General features: G+C 34.6%; 3 protein-coding genes and 1 long non-coding RNA gene across 5 annotated transcripts; 2 read left to right on the top strand and 2 right to left on the bottom strand.

The window, feature by feature from the left end:
* The first annotated feature begins 1,014 nt into the window (after nt 1-1,014).
* LOC103484727 (wall-associated receptor kinase-like 14) lies at nt 1,015-5,499 on the top strand. The gene is made up of 5 exons (XM_051088692.1): nt 1,015-1,049; nt 1,236-1,288; nt 1,634-2,397; nt 3,803-3,880; nt 4,005-5,499. Exons 3-5 carry the CDS (start codon nt 1,692-1,694, stop codon nt 5,315-5,317), a joined length of 2,097 nt encoding a protein of 698 aa, XP_050944649.1. The 5' UTR covers nt 1,015-1,049; nt 1,236-1,288; nt 1,634-1,691; the 3' UTR covers nt 5,318-5,499.
* Nucleotides 5,500-5,715: 216 nt separating this feature from the next.
* LOC103484729 (thioredoxin-like protein HCF164, chloroplastic) lies at nt 5,716-7,254 on the bottom strand. 2 transcript variants are annotated; one of them, XM_008441966.3, is made up of 4 exons: nt 6,811-7,254; nt 6,467-6,685; nt 6,254-6,357; nt 5,716-6,169 (listed from the first exon to the last, which is right to left on the bottom strand). In XM_008441966.3, the coding sequence occupies exons 1-4, from the start codon at nt 7,012-7,014 to the stop codon at nt 5,887-5,889; spliced, it is 810 nt and encodes a 269-aa protein (XP_008440188.3). In that variant the 5' UTR covers nt 7,015-7,254; the 3' UTR covers nt 5,716-5,886. The 2 variants fall into 2 exon arrangements, with proteins under 2 accessions (XP_008440188.3, XP_016899240.2); XM_017043751.2 differs by having other exon boundaries at nt 6,254-6,375; nt 6,811-7,071.
* A 4,157-nt stretch (nt 7,255-11,411) lies between these two features.
* On the bottom strand, nt 11,412-12,415 carry LOC127150605 (uncharacterized). Its single transcript, XR_007823110.1, has 2 exons — nt 12,267-12,415; nt 11,412-11,658 (listed from the first exon to the last, which is right to left on the bottom strand). It is a non-coding gene; the product is annotated as an uncharacterized LOC127150605 (long non-coding RNA).
* A 259-nt stretch (nt 12,416-12,674) lies between these two features.
* Nucleotides 12,675-15,494, top strand: LOC103484726 (BTB/POZ domain-containing protein At5g66560). The gene is made up of 4 exons (XM_008441963.3): nt 12,675-12,813; nt 12,906-12,975; nt 13,094-14,422; nt 14,501-15,494. The coding sequence occupies exons 1-4, from the start codon at nt 12,755-12,757 to the stop codon at nt 15,110-15,112; spliced, it is 2,070 nt and encodes a 689-aa protein (XP_008440185.1). The 5' UTR covers nt 12,675-12,754; the 3' UTR covers nt 15,113-15,494.
* Nucleotides 15,495-17,648: the final 2,154 nt, after the last annotated feature.

Here is a 17,648-nt window from a genome sequence, read left to right as displayed (position 1 = left end):
ATACTATACTTTTATCTACATTTCAAGGAGGTCATTCTTTATATTTAAGTCATTTTCATTTATTTAGTCGTGCTTAAACGCTTGAAATGAACATAATTGTTGATTTATCATCTTCACGGGTGTTGTTGTTGTTAAAAAATTATGATTAGATTAAAAATTATTTATATATTTCACTTGATTTTAAATGTTATGGTCTTTGAATAAATTTATTTTATGAAAAGAATAAAAAAATAATTTAAATAGTTGTTGAAGAAGAAAACTGCATGTTAAATATGAAAATTCTTAGTAATTATGGAAATGCGTAATAAAAGAAACATTGCATTTTGAATCTCAGTTTAAAACAAATTGAGGTATTATTCAATTTTAAAATATAGTTAGTTTATGTATGATTTTATTTTTTAAAACAATATGATCAATTTGTTAGTTAATGAAAGCATAATTGATTATACTATATTATTTCATTTTAAATTACACACTCTATTTTTTAAAAAAATTGAAAGAAGGCATCCAATATTAGATGAATATGTATGAGATGGATATCATGATGTGCTTAGAAATTTCTTATCACCATATAAATAAACTAATAATCTAGTTATGTTTTTCATAGAAGTCTTAATTTATCGCTATTTAGGCGTTTAATATTTTAATATCGTGTCAATCTTAGTCTAATAAAACTTCAAATTTTTAAAATTTTTACATGTATTTTCTATGAGTTTCTTAGATGCGTTCAATTGATTAGGAATCATCAATCATATACATTCTCCGAGAAAGAAACTCATACTTTCACATAGGTTTCTTAAACTCTTTATATATATGTAAAGAAAAATAAATAAATGATGTGTAATAGGAAATAAATTAATAATAAGGAATAAATGTTGAAAAATATGAGGGGTATTTTGGTAAATGTGTTGGGTATAGTGGGGGAGAGAGAGTGTATCAAAATGATAAAGGGTACATTGGTCATATTATAAAATGAAAAAACTTTTGTGAAGACGTTCAAAAGTAGAATAAGAGAAGAAGAAGAAGAAGCTCTCTCTTTCAATTTCACGGTTCGTTCTTTCTTTTTCTCAGCTTTCCTTTTCCATTTTCCATCTAAATCAATCAACAAAGCCTTGCGACTCGGGTTGTTCTTTAGAACAATTTTAGGGATCAAATTTTTCTTTGATTTAAACCTAATCTATAAATTTTCATCTGATATCGACTTGAATGATCGTGTCGACCTCTTCTCTCACCAGCTTCCAAGTGTGATCAACAGAGCATTTACTCCCATTGAAGAGCGAGGTCAGAGGTAGAGGTTTCAATTCATTAATGCTATGACCGTAGAAATTGTTCCTTCTTTTTCGTCTATATGAATATGATATGATATTTGCTTCCATCTCAAGAGTATTTATTAGGATAGATGGCCTCCCAACGGCATCGCAGTCCTGCTTTAAATTCTTCATTTAATTTCAGAGTTTTTGTAATTTCTAGGTTATTTACGAAACTTGTTGACAGAAATCGGACTGTTTGATTTGTTCGCATTTGAAAACCTTTCTGAAATTCTATTGTTTTTGTTCAAATTCTGCTGGTCGTATTGGTGAATACGCATTTGATTTTTGTTTGGCTTAGTTTTAAGACAACTTTTCTTTTGCAGGGAGGGAGGGGATGATTCTTTTTGTTGTTTGTTCAGTTGGAGTAAGTTGCAGTCAACTATGACTTTGCATCGAAACTATTTGATCGTTGTAATCGCAATTTTCTCGGCTTCTTTAACAATCGCCGAGGGGTTAACGTCCTGCGAAACCGGTAATTCGGTTCAATTTTTACGCCATCCGTTTGGATTCACAGACGTGAAACCAATCAAATTGAATTGCAGCGAAAATGGCGAGATTCAAATCGGCAGATTCCAGGTTCAGAACATTAATGAAAGAAGTATCCTCATCAAACTTCCTACAGGGTGCAATATCCCTATCAATTCACTCTCAGAACTGTCCAGCAAAAACTACAAGCCCACCCTCCGCAACAGTCTCTTCCTGAATTGTACCGAACAACCACTTCCATGCGGAGTCATGGGGAATTTCACCCTGAATCAGCCGACGGACTGCGGCTTTAAGAGTAATAATATCAGCTGTTTCACCAAGACCGAGCAAAATGGATTTCTGCCTCCTTTAAATAAGTGCCACTCCCTTTTGTCCTCTGTATTCGTTAATTTTACGTCAAATTCGACCACTCTGTTCGAGGTCGAGTTTGGGGTCATTGAGTTAGAGTGGTGGGTCTCACCTTCGTCTGCCGCTCAATGCTCAAAATATGCCAATCGAGAGAACATTACCAGCTCGAAGGAGAACCTAGGATTTCGTTGTCAGTGCATAGAAGGGTTTGAAGGAAATGCTTATGACAACGTCGGCGGCGGCTGCCGGAAAGGTTAGTCGTTGAGTCAATTCGGTGGCTACATTCAATTTATTTCTATTTAGAATAATATTAAATATGAGTAATTTGAATATTCAACGCATTGGGTTGCTGTTTATTTCTAATTTTTTAGTGGGTAGCCTAATATACCTATCTCCAAGGATAAATCGGGAAACTACACGACAAGAAACGGCACATGTTAACCAATTAGAGGTCGACACCTTGTCCTTTCTAGTCAATGCTGCTCCTTCTTGTCGTGGGGAAAGGCCAATTAACCATTTGCTTACTTCCCCATCTACATTTGATTTGTCCGACGGTGGCAAAGATGGTGGTTAAATTCTGTAAAACCTTACTAAAATTAGAAATAGGGTTTTTTATTTTATATATTTCGGAAAGATTTAAAAGCTCCAAATGGGTAGAAAGAATAATCAAAGGCTGTTCGATCGACTTTTTCCCCTTTTTCTCTCCTTCTCTCTCTCTCTTTTTTTTTTTTTGGGGGGGGGGGGGGGGGGGGGTTGGGGGCGCGGGGAGTTTTGTTCAAGATGTTGAATTATATATTTCAAAATTACAATTTTTCCCATTGAGTTTAGAATTTTTAAAATGTCTTTTTTATTTTGAGACGTCTTTAAAATAATGTTGGTTAATGGGAAAGTCAATTCTGTACATTTCTGAAAGTTTGGCTATATGCCATATTGTTGCTTGAGGTGGATATGATTTTAGTGTGAAAAGTCAGAAAATTCATTTAGGTGTGAAAACCGAATGCCATGTGCCCATAATAATAATATTAAAGGGGAGGGGAGGTAGGGAGGGATAAGTGTGATGCTAATTTTTCAAAGTGTCTGAATGATCTAGAATTGGTCAAAGAGAGAATGCATCATCAATTAATTTTAATTTGGGTTGTTTATAACTATAGCTCATAATATGCGCCATAAATGTTGCCAACTTAAGAGTTTAAAATGAGGTTCCTACTCTCTAGGCTTCTGATAATTTTACAAGTCAAAAGAGAGATAGATACCATGGAACGTTGTTTTAGAGTAAAACTGCAAAGTAATTGAGGTGTTTAGACCTTGTGGTGGGGGGTCATTTCTCTACCACAAGCAACAGTACAGTTAGCACTAGGAGTGTAAGACTTCTTTTTTCATTTTTTTGGGACGTTTCTCCAGTTGTCATAACATGCCATGGCGTCTATTCATTATATATTTCCCTATTCGTTGCTCTTGTTCTAATTAATTTTCCAGGACATTCGGTAAATGAACAATTTTTTTTTTTTTTGAAATAGAGAATCAAATACTTAAATATTGCAAGTGAGAGAAGAGCATAAAGCATTGGTCACTTTAGTGTTCAATTCATTATTTGTCAAGCTGTTTATGTCGCTTATTTCATTAATTTGTTGTGCTGCGCTCTTTGGCAATTGCTACAGTTTCTCACAAATGCAACCCTCCAACGTACATAACTGGGCGATGTGGTGGGGAAAGCAAAGTCGCTGCCCTAATTGCAGGTAACTGTACATTATTTCATTTAAATGTAAATAATATGGTATCCATCAGTTGGTAGGGATTTATTATGAAGGAACACGTCAATCGGTTACCAATGGTTCTAACTTAACACAGTTATAATCTCAGGTGTCTTTGTAGGGGCGTTTCTAATGGCTGTCTTGACCCTTATCTGTTACTGCATCCGACGCCGCTCAATGTGTCTTAAAGGTCAGATGAGTGCAAAGCGGCTTCTAAGTGAGGCTGCCGGAAATTCCAGTGTTACTTTATACCCCTACAAAGAAATAGAAAGAGCCACTAATGGCTTCTCTGAGAAACAACGTCTGGGAACTGGAGCCTTTGGTACAGTCTATGCCGGAAGGCTTCACGAGGATGAGTGGGTTGCTGTAAAGAGGATCAAATACAGAGACCACAACAGCATTGACCAGGTTATGAATGAGATAAAACTCCTTTCCTCGGTGAGCCACCCAAATTTGGTCCGCTTGCTTGGCTGCTGCATTGAGGAAGGCCAACAGATCCTTGTATACGAGTTTATGCCCAATGGAACTCTCTCTCAACATCTTCAGAGAGAGCGTGGAAATGGACTCCCATGGACAACACGGCTCACTATAGCAGCCGAAACTTCTCGTGCAATAGCATACCTTCATTCTTCTGTGCACCCACCAATATATCACAGAGACATCAAATCGAGCAATATACTTCTGGATCATGGTTTCAAATCAAAAGTTGCAGATTTTGGTCTTTCTAGACTTGGTATGACAGAAATATCTCACATCTCAACAGCTCCCCAAGGAACCCCAGGCTACGTTGATCCACAATACCATCAAAATTTTTATCTTTCTGACAAAAGTGACGTATATAGTTTTGGAGTAGTCCTAGTAGAGATAATAACAGCATTGAAAGTGGTTGATTTCACTCGTCCCCAAAGTGAAGTAAACTTAGCTGCACTTGCCATTGATAGGATTGGTAGAAACTCTGTGGATGAACTAATCGATCCTTTCCTCGAGCCACATAGAGATGCTTGGACCCTCTACTCTATTCACAAGGTGGCTGAGCTTGCATTCAGATGCCTTGCTTTCCACAGCGACATGAGGCCTTCGATGACAGAAGTAGCAGAGGAATTGGAAAGCATCAGACGCAGTGGATGGACATCAATGGAGGAGCATTTTTGTGCAGCATCATCAGCAGGATCAGCTTGTTCATCTCCTCGTAGTGTAAGCGAGAGATCCATAAGTAGTAGCATAACAATTAAGAAGACCGGGCTGCTTGCAGGACTGGGGAGCCAGAGATTGATAATCCCACCGGAGAACAACCATAGTAAGGACTATCTACCTCCTGTTGAGGAGGTTATGGATAGTTCCCCAGTTTCAATACAGGATCCTTGGTTAAGTGAACAAAGCTCGCCTTCAACAAATAGTTTATTGGGTAATGTAGCACGGTGAAAAGAGAAGAAAAAGAAGAAGAGGAAGATCTTTTGTAGGACATTTAACCTTTTACATTTCACCATTATTTGTGTATCCTACGGAATATCTTATACTGTGTCATTGTTTTTAACCTCCTTATTCAATAGAACTGTAGATGCCAATGCCATTTTCCAAAAAGGTGAAGCATTATTTTGCTCGTCTTTAGGGAAGTTCAGATCCAAGCCGTGGGATCGGCTTTATCTATTCTTGTATTACTTGTTTCATTTTACCAAACATGTACAAAAGTAAAAGTAATGAGATTATCATAATTGAGTAAATAAAGATTGCAGAACACCACAAAAATATGAAGGAATCAACCTGGGTACTTGTTTTTTAATCATTAAGCCCATAAGTAGTTAACATAAAGAGCAAATATATACAATCAAGAGAAGAAATAAAGACTTATTTACTATCAAGAGAAGTTATGTCCATAGTACAATAAACAATTGGATATATGGTATAAGATGGACTAACTATATCTGGAATATCTATCAAAGAGTATTTTGAATTGGCAAATTGACCTAATGCTTCAAAGAAAGGAAGAGAATCTACCCATGACTTCTTGGATCAGAAACTTGGTGTACTTTCCTTGCTTCAGCACTTGAAAACTGACCCACAACACGAGCATGAGGTATCGATGCTTCTCCACGAGCAAGAGCGTCTACATTCTCGAGCAAATATTGTCTTGGAAGTCGACCAACTACATTACCCTCTTCATTCCCCTGTTTGTCTAAAAATGCAAAATGTGGAATTCCCTCAACACCAAACTCATCAAGCTCCTGCTCCCACTTTGTATTATCAACATTAAGCATTACAAAATTCACACGGTCCCTGGAAGAACAAAGATCTATTTACCTTCCTCAAATTCAAACAAAAAAGAATTTCTTGTAAACAAACATTTCCACGAAGTATTACTTGAACTGTTGCTCAACTTTGTATACATCTGGAGCCAATTCCCTACAAACTTCACACCAATCTGCATAGAACTCCACAACGGTGGGCTTCCCATTTGAAAGAGCCTGGATCATCATATGAATCTTCATTTTGAGATATAATTACTTTAATTTGAAATCATAATCAGGTAAAACAAAGAGATTGCTAGAACTATTGGATTCCAAATTTCCAAACCTCTTCATAAGGCAAAGCCGCAGCAGCTAAGTCCTTCAAAGAAACACCAAAATCCAATCGACTCGACGAGAAAAGTGCCAGTGCCGAAACAGTAGAAATTATTGCAATTCGTCTATTGATATCTTTATTGGGAAATTCTGGAAAACCCTGATTACTTGAAGAACTAGCGGCTTGGCCAGTGGTGTCACCGGCTGATTCAGGACCGTCCGACGATTTTTCCTGAAAGCGAGAATAAAATTGAATTGGTTTCGATTTCAGGAAAATTGGGGCTAATTTGGTTGACTCCATGGTTGAAGGAAATTAAGCAAAAACAATAAAAGAAGAGGAGACTGAAGCATACATACCGGAGCGGAGGAAGTGTCGTGCGATTCGGGAAGCGTTTGGCAGGCTAAGGGAGGAAATCGGCGGCGGGAAGATGGAAACCGGGCGGCCGAGGGTTGAAGGAGAGGGTGAGGGATACGTAAACCGAGAGGAATTCGGTGGAGAGTGATGGAATTTGAAGCAGCAAAGCGAGCCATTGGAGATTTACAAATCTGAGGAAATGACATTTTGGGAGTTCATAACGAGATAAGTTTACTCATTCAAATCTTTTCGTTTGACTTTTTAACTTCGATTCATTGAGGGAAGAAAATTTTTGGATTGGGCAGTTTGCTTAGTTTAATCCATTGACCAAAAGTTGACTTTTTGAGAGAAAACAAATTCATAATCAAACATCTGAAAAGCAAAGAAGAAAAAAGAGGGGCCAACAATTTGGTTGAATTCAGATAATTCCTATCTCAAATTTAATAGAGTTGTGATTTCTATTCCCTATTCTATTTCTCAACAATTTATATAGCAACAATTTTTAGTTTTACATAAATCTAAGTATATTTAACATATGAATTTAATATTCAATAACATTAGGGATGTACAACATTGTTGATTTTGAAAGAAAACCTATCACAAAAGTAACTTTGCAAAAACCCAAAATTAACAATAATAACATTGCAAACATAGTTGGAGAAGTTAACCACCCAACTCTTTTTTTGCTAAAATCTTCTAAATTGGGAAAAAAATATATTAAAAAAATTAGAAAACATGACACCATAACGAGGTATAATAAGAGTAACAAACTCTCATGAGGACAATATTAGAAAGAAAGATTATTCAAGTGCCTCACACATACTGATCATCTCATCAATTGTATTCTTTACCTCAGTAAAGTCTAGCAAGCAGATGTTCATTAAGTTCAACACCTCTTTGGCATCAAATTCGACCATATATAAGAGAAGGAAAGAAGGATATTGAGAGAAATAGGATTATTGAGATCCTTGACAATGACTTATGCTTCCCACAATTTGATAAACCATTCTTATGAATTTGGATGAAATTTTCTTTTTTAAATGTTAAGGGTAATTTTCGTTAGGTTGGATTAAGAGCTCAATTTGGATAGTCTCGTAAGAGATGTCAAGTGGCTAAAGATCAAGTGGGGTTGGGCTTGAAAATGTGGGTTGAATTGTAGGTATTGTGAGTTGGAGTTTGTTTGTTCACAAATAATAAAACGGTTCTAAGAAAACATAAAATATTATATTATTGACCAACTTTGTGAGGTTTAGAAATAAATGCACACGTTCTTAAAACTTTGAAACAAAAAGTTTCCTATTATATATGCAAATGAGGGAATTTGAATCCAGAACCTCTTGTCCACAGGTACATATAGGTGTCAGTTGAGCTAAGCTTTTGAAACCATTACGTATATAAAACTTTTGTTCTCTCAACTTATGAGGTGGTGAACTTCTCTTATTTAACCACAAACTTGTTTGAACATATTTTCCTCTACATCACTGTGTCGAGGGTTAAAGAAAGGGCATCTCTTTAAGTAAAAAGGAAACCCACCTCTAATGTCAAGATCGTACAAAAAAATGTAACGTTTTTTCCTATTGCCTCTTCATTCCCACAGCCTAATCGGTCCTAAGCTAGGGGTCAATTTCATCCCAATGTTATCCCTAATTCTCTTTCGAATATTCTGTAAACCCTAATTTAGTTTACACTACAGAGGACCCCACTTGAATTCAATAATAATAGTGTATGTGTTAGTTGTTGTATAATGTTGTGTTGTGGATTGCAAGCAAAGGCAGCAAAGAATATGGAGAGAGTTTCTTGGGAGCCATGTGGTCACTTACCCAGCAAGTAGCAACCCACAAAAGCCCTTAGATGTGTTGTGGGCAACACCCCTCCCCCCAACCCCAACATCTATAAATGGGGCTGCACCGCCCCTTCACTTTAATGCCCCCTTTTATCTCTATCACATTACTACAAATATTAATGCAAATGTTTAATTTGCCTCATACATTCCTAGAAACTACCAACAAAATACACTTTTTTGATCTATATATATCTATATATTCTTCATTAATCTCTCCTCTCATTTCTAAATCTTTTCTTTCTTTCTTTCTTTCTATATCGAAAGTCGATACCAAAAAGAAAAAGAGGTATTTGAAAAATGAGCAAATTAAAAGCAAGTTTATCAACAACAATAATAACAATATTTATATGTATGTTTGAAATTAAAGCATTTTGAATATGGATTATAAGATTATAGTATGTTGAGCTACGTGGTTAATTCTTAGGTATGAAAGAAATAAAGTAAATGAATGGGGGTTTGTATGAATAATTAAATAAACTAAAGTAATGAAAGAATGTGTATTTTTGTGGATTTTGTGCCCCTCAATGGCCATAACTTACCTGCATTTCTTGGGGCTTTGTGCCTCTTTGGATGCTTACGTTTCCTTTCCCCCTTCCTCCTGTTTTCAAAAGTGCTTTACCCACTTCACATTTTTATATTACCACTAACCTGGGAGTTATTAATTAGGATACTTATTTACCACTCAAGATTTCAACTTTCAACTCTATGAAGTTATTGATAAAAATAAATAAGGATATATATATATTTAAAGTAAATACAATTAAAAAAATTAAGTAATAAATTAATAAACCCTTTTAAATAAATTTAAACACTTTTGAACCAATGTTTGTTAAAAAATATTCAAATATTTTTAGATTTCTTTTCTTTGGGAAGAAATATATTTTTAAATGTATCATGGTATTAAGGTTTGATTTCTAGTAAAAAATTAAGTAAAATATATAAAAATGTCGAAGATATTTTGAAGTTCATTATCCTCAAACTTCCACTCTATGTACATAAGTTCAAAACAGTACGGTTAATTAGGTTGTAAAATATGATTATGTTAATTAATAAATAGAGAAAAAAACATTTATAATTTGATAACATAAGTTGATTATTCCCTTAAACAAATAATTAGATTGAAGATTAACATGGGGTGAAAGACAAACCTAGAAAAACCTACTAGATTATTCTTAACTAAAAAGAAATCATATGAAAAGAAAAAAAAAAAAAAAAAGAAAAAAAGAAAAGATTTGGCATTACATTGTCTTTGTTTGTCTTCCTTCTCTTGTTAGAGACTTATTATAATTTCATATCCAAATTCGAAACCATGTGTTTCAATTATTACTTCATTCCCTTCTTACCATTCCTGCAATCCTTCTTTCTTTTGTAGATATATTTTTTTAATTCAATCAAGATTTTCCAACCCCAAAATAAAGGGAGAATAATTAAGGGAAAAAGATTCACTTTTTGAAGTAAGTGGGGTTTGTCTGTCTACCAAAATAATCTAATCTTCTTTTCAATTTTATAATGTTAAAGTTGAAATCATTGCATAATTATGTATTTCTGGCCATATGGTTTGTGCTATTCTATGATTAATACATATGCCTTAATCAACATAGTAATTAATACCCCCATGCCTTTCTTTTCATTTTCTCTAAGATGGACATCATTGCATACCAATACAATACAGCTCCATTATTGGTATAATTCTTTGATTTTATCAATGTTTTTATTTTATAATATTTATCTTTTATATATATATATATCAACAAATAATCTTATTATAGTTATAATGAAAAGATGAATAGACTTTTTCTTTTTTGTTAAGTAGAAAAAAGCTTTTTTTGAAGACAAAATGAGATTGAAATCCAAAGTATTTGGATTCATAAATTTGTTTTTCTTTAGGGTTCACAAAATACATATGACCCCACAGCATTCCCATTCCCATTATATTGGTGAATTGCCTACGGTCTCATCTCATCTCATCACATTTGGGGTAGGCTGCCATTATTATGAGTTCCCTCCTGCTGAGGTCACCCTTACACTTTAGGGGCATTCATAACTCATACGAGCTGTCCCCAAAGATTCTTATCCATTTTTCTTTACTTATCAAACCTATTTTAGAATAACCAATCTAATTCTTTTTCTTTTAAAATAAAGGAATTGAAACTCCCAAACTCCCATCTCATTGAATTATTTTAGACATAAACTTTGTATTATAACTTTTAAAAAAAGAAATTGAAAGGGAAAGTTCCTCCATCTCACAAAGAGGAGAGAGAGCTTACAAGGATTTTGAGCTTATTGAAGTGGCGGAGTGGGTGGGGGTAACGTATACTAAAATATTTAACCACTTACCTAAAGCACCACTCTACTCCCCAAGTTAAATTAAAGAGTTATAATGACATATTATAATTAACACTCATAGGGTTCCATAAACAATCACAATGCTTACACTTACCAATTTTGAATTAAGGGTGTGTTATGTTAGCTTCTCCAAAAATGATTTTCGATGTTTAATAGTCGACCTTTCTTTAAGTTGATTATACATAAAATTATCAAGCACTAATCTTTTACCTCACTTCTATCATAATGACCATCTCTAACAACCAACTATCAATACAATTATTTAATTATTGTAAATATAGCAAAGTCTATCAAATATAATCAATTTACAATTATCCTTCAAATTGCAAATATAACAAAACCTATTAATAATAAAATTCTATCAATGATTTTGTTATATTTGCAATGTTGATATATACATGCTAATATTTTAAATTTAATTGTTATATTTGCAATTATTTATTTCTTTTATCCATCTAATTCAACTCAGCACAATTTGAAGACCAATCACACCGGAAGTTTTCACATGGTGGTGTCTAAATCAACAAATTTCAGGTTTGTATCATACTCTAATAAAAATTATTTTTCACAAAAATAGATGAGAGAGATAATGCAATTAGAAGGACACAAACCTCAGAATCCAAGCTTAATTTTTTTTTCCTTCCAAATGTGAATTCTTCTTCTGAAATTGAAGAATGGAATCTTTTTAATAATTATAACATAATGAAATTTTGAGTAAGAAACTTTCTAATAAGATTTTATTAGATCCAGTCATTACAAAAGGTTAATGACAAATTGGTTTAATGGAAATAAAAGAGTTTCTATTTTTTGGTATTCTAAGTAATAACTCCTCACTCACTTTAGGCAAGGGAGATAAAAATACTTGCAATTATAGAACTGCATCAGTTTTCAAGAAACGGTTCTTTTTAAAAAAGTACAATTTATAATGTCATAAACTTTCAAAGTAACCAATTTATGAATAGCTTAGCTAAAGGATGAATTAATATCTAAAACAAAATTAAAATTTATAAATAATTTAAGAGTTTTTTCCGGTTGTGTTAATAAATAAATAAAGCTGCCATTAATTTTTTTAAAAAATAAATAATAAATAAAAGGTAACCGACGGTCTGGAAATTAGCCAAATACCGAAGCAAGAAACTCTTTTTTATGAGAATAGAAATAAGTTAGAAAATATCCAAAATTCAGCTTATTTGAGGATGAAGAAAGAAAAGAATTGAATGAATTTAATTTGATGGGAGTTTTTGAAATTGGAGTGGGTGAGATTCTGACCTGATTCGTAGACCAAGAGAGCAACGGAGAAAAAAGAAATTTTGTTGAAACCCCATTTGTCGGATCTGAGAAGAAAGAGTTTTTTTCTTTTTTTTTTTTTCTTCTTCTTCTTCTTTTTTTTTTTTTTTAATAACCCTTTTTAATTCCCATTTAGCATTCTTCGGCTTTTGATGATACTCCTCCCCCCATTGTCAGATTTATTCTTCTGAAGAAAGGTAATCGCAACCAGCTAAAGCACAACCAAACATTTTTCTGCCCCCCATCACTCCTTGTTTTTCTTTTTATCTTCTTCTTCCTTGATCCTAAGTCAAGTCCATTTCACCCATACTAAAACACTCCTAAAGGATCTCACTTCTTTCCCTTCGTTCCTTTGTTTGTTTGTGTTTATCTTCTAAACAAACCCCCCCACAGATTTCTGTGCAACAAATGTATCTGGGTTTCTAGTTTCAGGGACTGATTTTTCTTCGAGGTGTAGCAGTGTACAGAAAATGGCTACTGAAATACAAGCAGTACCTGCAGAGAACCCCAGCTCCAAAAGGCAAGCTTGGTGAGTTCTGAGTTCTTATGTCTTCCCCATTTTTAGACCTTTGGTTTAAGCTCTCATTTTAATACTTCTCTTTCTGGGTTTTGTTTTGACAGGTTCTGCACCACCGGTTTACCGAGCGACATTGTCATCGAAGTGGAGGATATGGCTTTCCATCTCCATAAGGTCTCCTCCTGAATCTTCTTGCTAATTTTGTTTGATTAGTGCTTTTCTGTTCTTGGTTGATTTGGTTGTTTCAGATTGTTCCTCTTGAGTTCTGGGCTAATAGTTTGTAAATTTTCAGTTTCCTCTAATGTCAAAGAGCCGGAAACTTCACAATTTGATAACCGAGCAAGAAGCCAATTGCTTTACTCCTACCAGACAGAGTCAAAATAAAACTGCCAAAGCAGAGCCACAGGAAGAAGAAGAAGACGAAGAAGAAGAAGATGAAGGTGAGGAAGATCACTGCCATATAGTGCTCTCTGATTTCCCCGGCGGTTCTGATATTTTCGAAATGGCATCGAAATTCTGCTACGGCGTGAAGATCGACCTCAACTCTTCCAATGTCGCTCCTCTCCGCTGCGCCGGAGAGTTTCTGGAAATGACGGAAGAGTACAACGTAGAAAACCTGATCTCAAAAACTGAAAAATATCTCTCCCAAACTGTACTCAAAAGCATCAAAGAGTCAATTAAAACGCTGAAATCCTGTGAGCCTGTGATGCCTCTAGCCGAGACCTTAAGCATTACGCAGAGATGTATCGATTCGATCGCTTCGAAAGCGCCATCCGCCGATCCAACTTTGTTCGGATGGCCAGTCAGTGACGGAGCCAATAGCGCTCAAGATCAATCGAAGCAGATGCTTTGGAACGGAATTGAAACTGGAGGGCGAAAGAAGAGCGGTGGTAGAGGAAGCAAGGGAGGGTCATGGTTTGAGGATCTCGCCCAGCTCAGTCTGCCTCTGTTTAAGCGGTTAATTTTCTCCATGAGAGATCAAAATGTGAGTTCGGAGATTATTGAGAGCTGTTTAATGAACTACGCTAAGAAATATATTCCAGGTATATCCAGGTCCAACCGGAAGCCATCGTTGCCATCTACCTCTTCCTCTAGTATGCCTACGGAGACTGATCAAAAGGAGTTGTTAGAGACCATAATCAGTAATCTTCCATTGGAGAAAAGCTCAAAAACTCCAACCGCAACAAGGTTCCTCTTCGGACTACTGCGGACGGCCAATATATTGAACGCTTCGGAGGTTTGCAAAGCTGCTTTAGAGAAGAAAATAGGATCGCAACTCGAACAAGCAACACTGGACGATCTTCTAATTCCGAGCTATTCGTATCTGAACGAGACCTTATATGACGTTGATTGTGCAGAGAGGATTTTATCTTACTTTTTAGAGGGACTCGAAGAGAAAAATGCAGAGGTAGCTGAAGTTAATCAAGCTGTAGTCGAGGATGATGGTGCCAGATCACCAGCGTTAATGCTTGTCGGTAAATTGATAGATGGATATCTCGCGGAGATCGCCTCAGACGCCAATCTGAAGGCTGAAAGGTTCTACAACCTCGCAATTTCTCTCCCTGAACAGGCTAGACTCTTCGATGACGGTGTTTACCGAGCCGTCGATGTGTACCTCAAGGTTCGCAAGAAGCAATCTCCTAATTTTCACTCTGCAATTCGTCATTAGTAAATTAATTTTGTAAATCCTTTTTGACAGGCTCATCCATGGATCTCCGAAGCAGAACGCGAGAAGATATGTGGAGTAATGGACTGCCAAAAGCTGACATTAGAGGCATGCACACACGCTGCTCAGAACGACCGTCTTCCACTCCGAGCAGTAGTGCAGGTGTTGTTCTTTGAACAGCTGCAGCTCCGTCACGCCATCGCTGGAACACTCATGGCTGCGGAGACAGTACCGGCGGATACCGGAAGATTCTCGGGCGTATCCCGTCGTGAAACGGAGGAGGTGGAACGGGGAATGGGAGAGCAGGAGGAGGAGGAGGAGGAGGAGGAAATTCCGGCGGGGGCATTAGTGCACGAGAATGGCACGTGGAGAGAGACGGTGAGGGAGAATCAGATGCTTCGCTTAGATATGGATAGTATGAGGACGCGGGTGCATCAGCTTGAAAGAGAGTGCTCAACGATGAAGAAAGTGCTCGAGAAGATCGACAAGGCCGGGGCCCCGCAAGGCAATGGAGGAAGATGGCGAGCGTCGTTGATCAGACGGTTGGGATGTAAGTTCAAAACCCAGGTATGTGATTCGCATGAATCAGCGGTCCTGGATGGCCGAAGAGGACGAAACCAAAACCACAATCATCAGCAACCATAGAAGAACCCATCACAGTGATTATTCCTCAGTTCTCGGGTGGGTCCCACTTATCATTGTACGGAAGACTATAGTGGATGCCACGCAGGCTTACTTACTTCCTCCCTTTCCTTTCTCTTTTTTTTCTTTTTCTTTTTTCTTCTTTCTTTTTCTTCTTTCATTTTGGGGTTAAAAAAATTGGGAGTTGTAATTTTACAAATTTTGTGATTTGGGTAAAATCAAAATCAAATTGTCGCTGCTTCCACGCACCGTTTTGATTGTGGCACGCCTTTTCAAGCAATGGGTAGTGTAGAATAGATTCAATTAAATTAGTATGAACGACGGAACGAATGAGATACCTGTGCCTCTCTCATTGTTATTTGTGAATGAATTAGTTCTTAATTAATTGCACATTGCAATCAATTATCCCCTAATTTTTTATTTTTTATTTTTTATTTATTCAACTCGAACTCTAATGATTCTAATATTGAAGAAACATAAATGATAGGATCAGAATTAAATGAAGGATCAATTTTGTTTTTCTCTAAATATATTCAATTTATTAGATTATATATCATTATCAATAAAAACAAGGTAGGAAAGTTTCATCCTTTCATGTCCGGTTGGATTTGGTACTGAAATTTTAGATCAAATAGTACTTTTTAATATTTCAATTGATTGTGTTTAGTGGGAAATATCATTACAATTGTTTTGAAAAAGAAAAGTACAATTCAAGAAAAGGTCGTAGTTCATTAGTAAAAGTTGTTGGGCCTTGGTGATTATTAATTGACTTTTGAACTTGGGTAAAGCTTTATATAAACCATCAATCATCATCCATTGACATCTAGATTAATATATAAAAATAGTAGGTAAAAAGGGAAGCAGAAGAATGTTAAAAGAAATTAAAATGGTTAGGAAGAGTTAGTAGTAATATGTAATATGTAATATGCAATATGCAAAGGAATATAGAGAAAGGTCTTTAAAGGCGGCGCGACTTTTGAAGAACAGATTTTTCAATTTTAGGTGTAAAAAGCAAATCATGAAATAGAGGCTCTAATAATTGAATTGCATGCTCTTTCTATTCATCCACTCATTCATTCATTCATTCATTCATTCCTCTCTCCCAAAATCAATAAATCAATAAAATAAATAAATTTTTAAAAATTATTTTAATTTTTTTAGTTAATGATTAAGCATTTTGAGTCAAACAAAGCCTATCAACTTTCTACCCTTCTTGTTTCTTCTACCCTCACCTTCATCATTATGTTCCTTTTCTTTGCCTTTCTGTCTCTTCTTCATTTTTTATGCACATTTTATTCCATCCTTTCATGTTAGTAAAGCTTAAATGTTCATACTTACCTTCATACTGCAAACCTCTAAATATCCATTTCATTTCTGTATTTTCAATTCTCCCCAAAGTTTACTCTCTCGTCCCTTCATTATGTATAAGAAAAGGTACATAAGTAGGAAAAGACATATTTCAAAAACAAAGAAAAGCTTTTTAGAGAATGTTAAAGCTACAATATTAAGAACAATTTTATTATCTTCTCAAAGGATGTGAAAAATATGAAAGATGTTAGCTTAAATTTTGTCGTTTAGAGTTACTTTTATCAAAGTTGGTTAAATAATAATCATCTATAAACTAACTGTATATACCTTGACTAATTTTGAGATTTATTAAAAGCATTATGCTAAAATATAAGAAGAAAAATGAAACAAATCTTAATGACGTTTTAACTTTTTTTAGAATATTATAAAAAATTTTTCTCAATATAGAAAAAATATCAAATTTCAAAAGTAACAAAAAAATAACGATAGACTTTATTACTTTCTTCCACCTATAAATTTTGATACACTTTTATAAATATTATTTTAGACGATAAAAAATGTGAATTTTTTTATTATAATTTGTAAATAGTTTGAACTATTGAAGTTGAAATATGATATCTATTTTTAAAATAAGATTAGAATATAATACATTTTGATAACGAAAAGCATGTAGTTGATAATTAAATTAAGATATTGATTGGAGTGAGAATCATAATAGTAAATGTAGTGAGATTTGTTTATGAAGGAGTGAATTTCACTCAACTCAAACCCTAATACAACTAACTCGATACAATTAATTAATTGATTTACTTTTTTGGGAAGATGTAATTAATTTAATTTCACATATATTGATTGTATAGGTGAATTTCAATACAACACTTCTTTTATGTCATCTCTTAAGAAATCGTATCACAAAGGTTAATCAAAGATCAAATCCTTGGCTTAAAATATTCTAAAAAACCACATTTTTTTGTAAAGGGGAAAAAACAACACTTTTAAGTAATGTTCAAGTTTTGGTTAACCGATTTTCAAATAATTTTGATGTGAGATTCTTTAACAAATAGTCGTGAAAGCTATTTAATTATAATTGTTTAAATTTATTAATAAAACCAAAATAAAAAGAATATAACGTTTAGAAACTTAGGGATTAAAAAAATTATACTTAAAACTAAGGATGCAAAAAGAACCAAATTTTTGAAAAACCATCCATTGATTTGGTTCTATTTTATAA

This window comes from Cucumis melo, chromosome 8 (assembly GCF_025177605.1).
Source record: "Cucumis melo cultivar AY chromosome 8, USDA_Cmelo_AY_1.0, whole genome shotgun sequence".
NCBI classification, from domain to species: domain Eukaryota; kingdom Viridiplantae; phylum Streptophyta; class Magnoliopsida; order Cucurbitales; family Cucurbitaceae; genus Cucumis; species Cucumis melo.
Note: the sequence above shows the minus strand (reverse complement) of the source record. Positions and strands in the feature narration are given on the sequence as shown.

Bases quoted from the DNA above. Each gene is read 5' to 3' on its own strand.
- LOC103484727 (XM_051088692.1), top strand. From the start codon at position 1,692: ATGACTTTGCATCGAAACTATTTGATCGTTGTAATCGCAATTTTCTCG. The intron at 2,398-3,802 runs GTTAGTCGTTGA...CAATTGCTACAG, and splicing joins CGGCGGCGGCTGCCGGAAAG to TTTCTCACAAATGCAACCCT. The intron at 3,881-4,004 runs GTAACTGTACAT...TTATAATCTCAG, and splicing joins AGTCGCTGCCCTAATTGCAG to GTGTCTTTGTAGGGGCGTTT.
- LOC103484729 (XM_017043751.2), bottom strand. From the start codon at position 7,014: ATGTCATTTCCTCAGATTTGTAAATCTCCAATGGCTCGCTTTGCTGCT. The intron at 6,376-6,466 runs GTTTGGAAATTT...CTCAAAATGAAG, and splicing joins CGGCTTTGCCTTATGAAGAG to ATTCATATGATGATCCAGGC. The intron at 6,170-6,253 runs GTAATACTTCGT...TTGTTCTTCCAG, and splicing joins AAAGTTGAGCAACAGTTCAA to GGACCGTGTGAATTTTGTAA.
- LOC103484726 (XM_008441963.3), top strand. From the start codon at position 12,755: ATGGCTACTGAAATACAAGCAGTACCTGCAGAGAACCCCAGCTCCAAA. The intron at 12,814-12,905 runs GTGAGTTCTGAG...TTGTTTTGACAG, and splicing joins AGCTCCAAAAGGCAAGCTTG to GTTCTGCACCACCGGTTTAC. The intron at 14,423-14,500 runs GTTCGCAAGAAG...CCTTTTTGACAG, and splicing joins CCGTCGATGTGTACCTCAAG to GCTCATCCATGGATCTCCGA.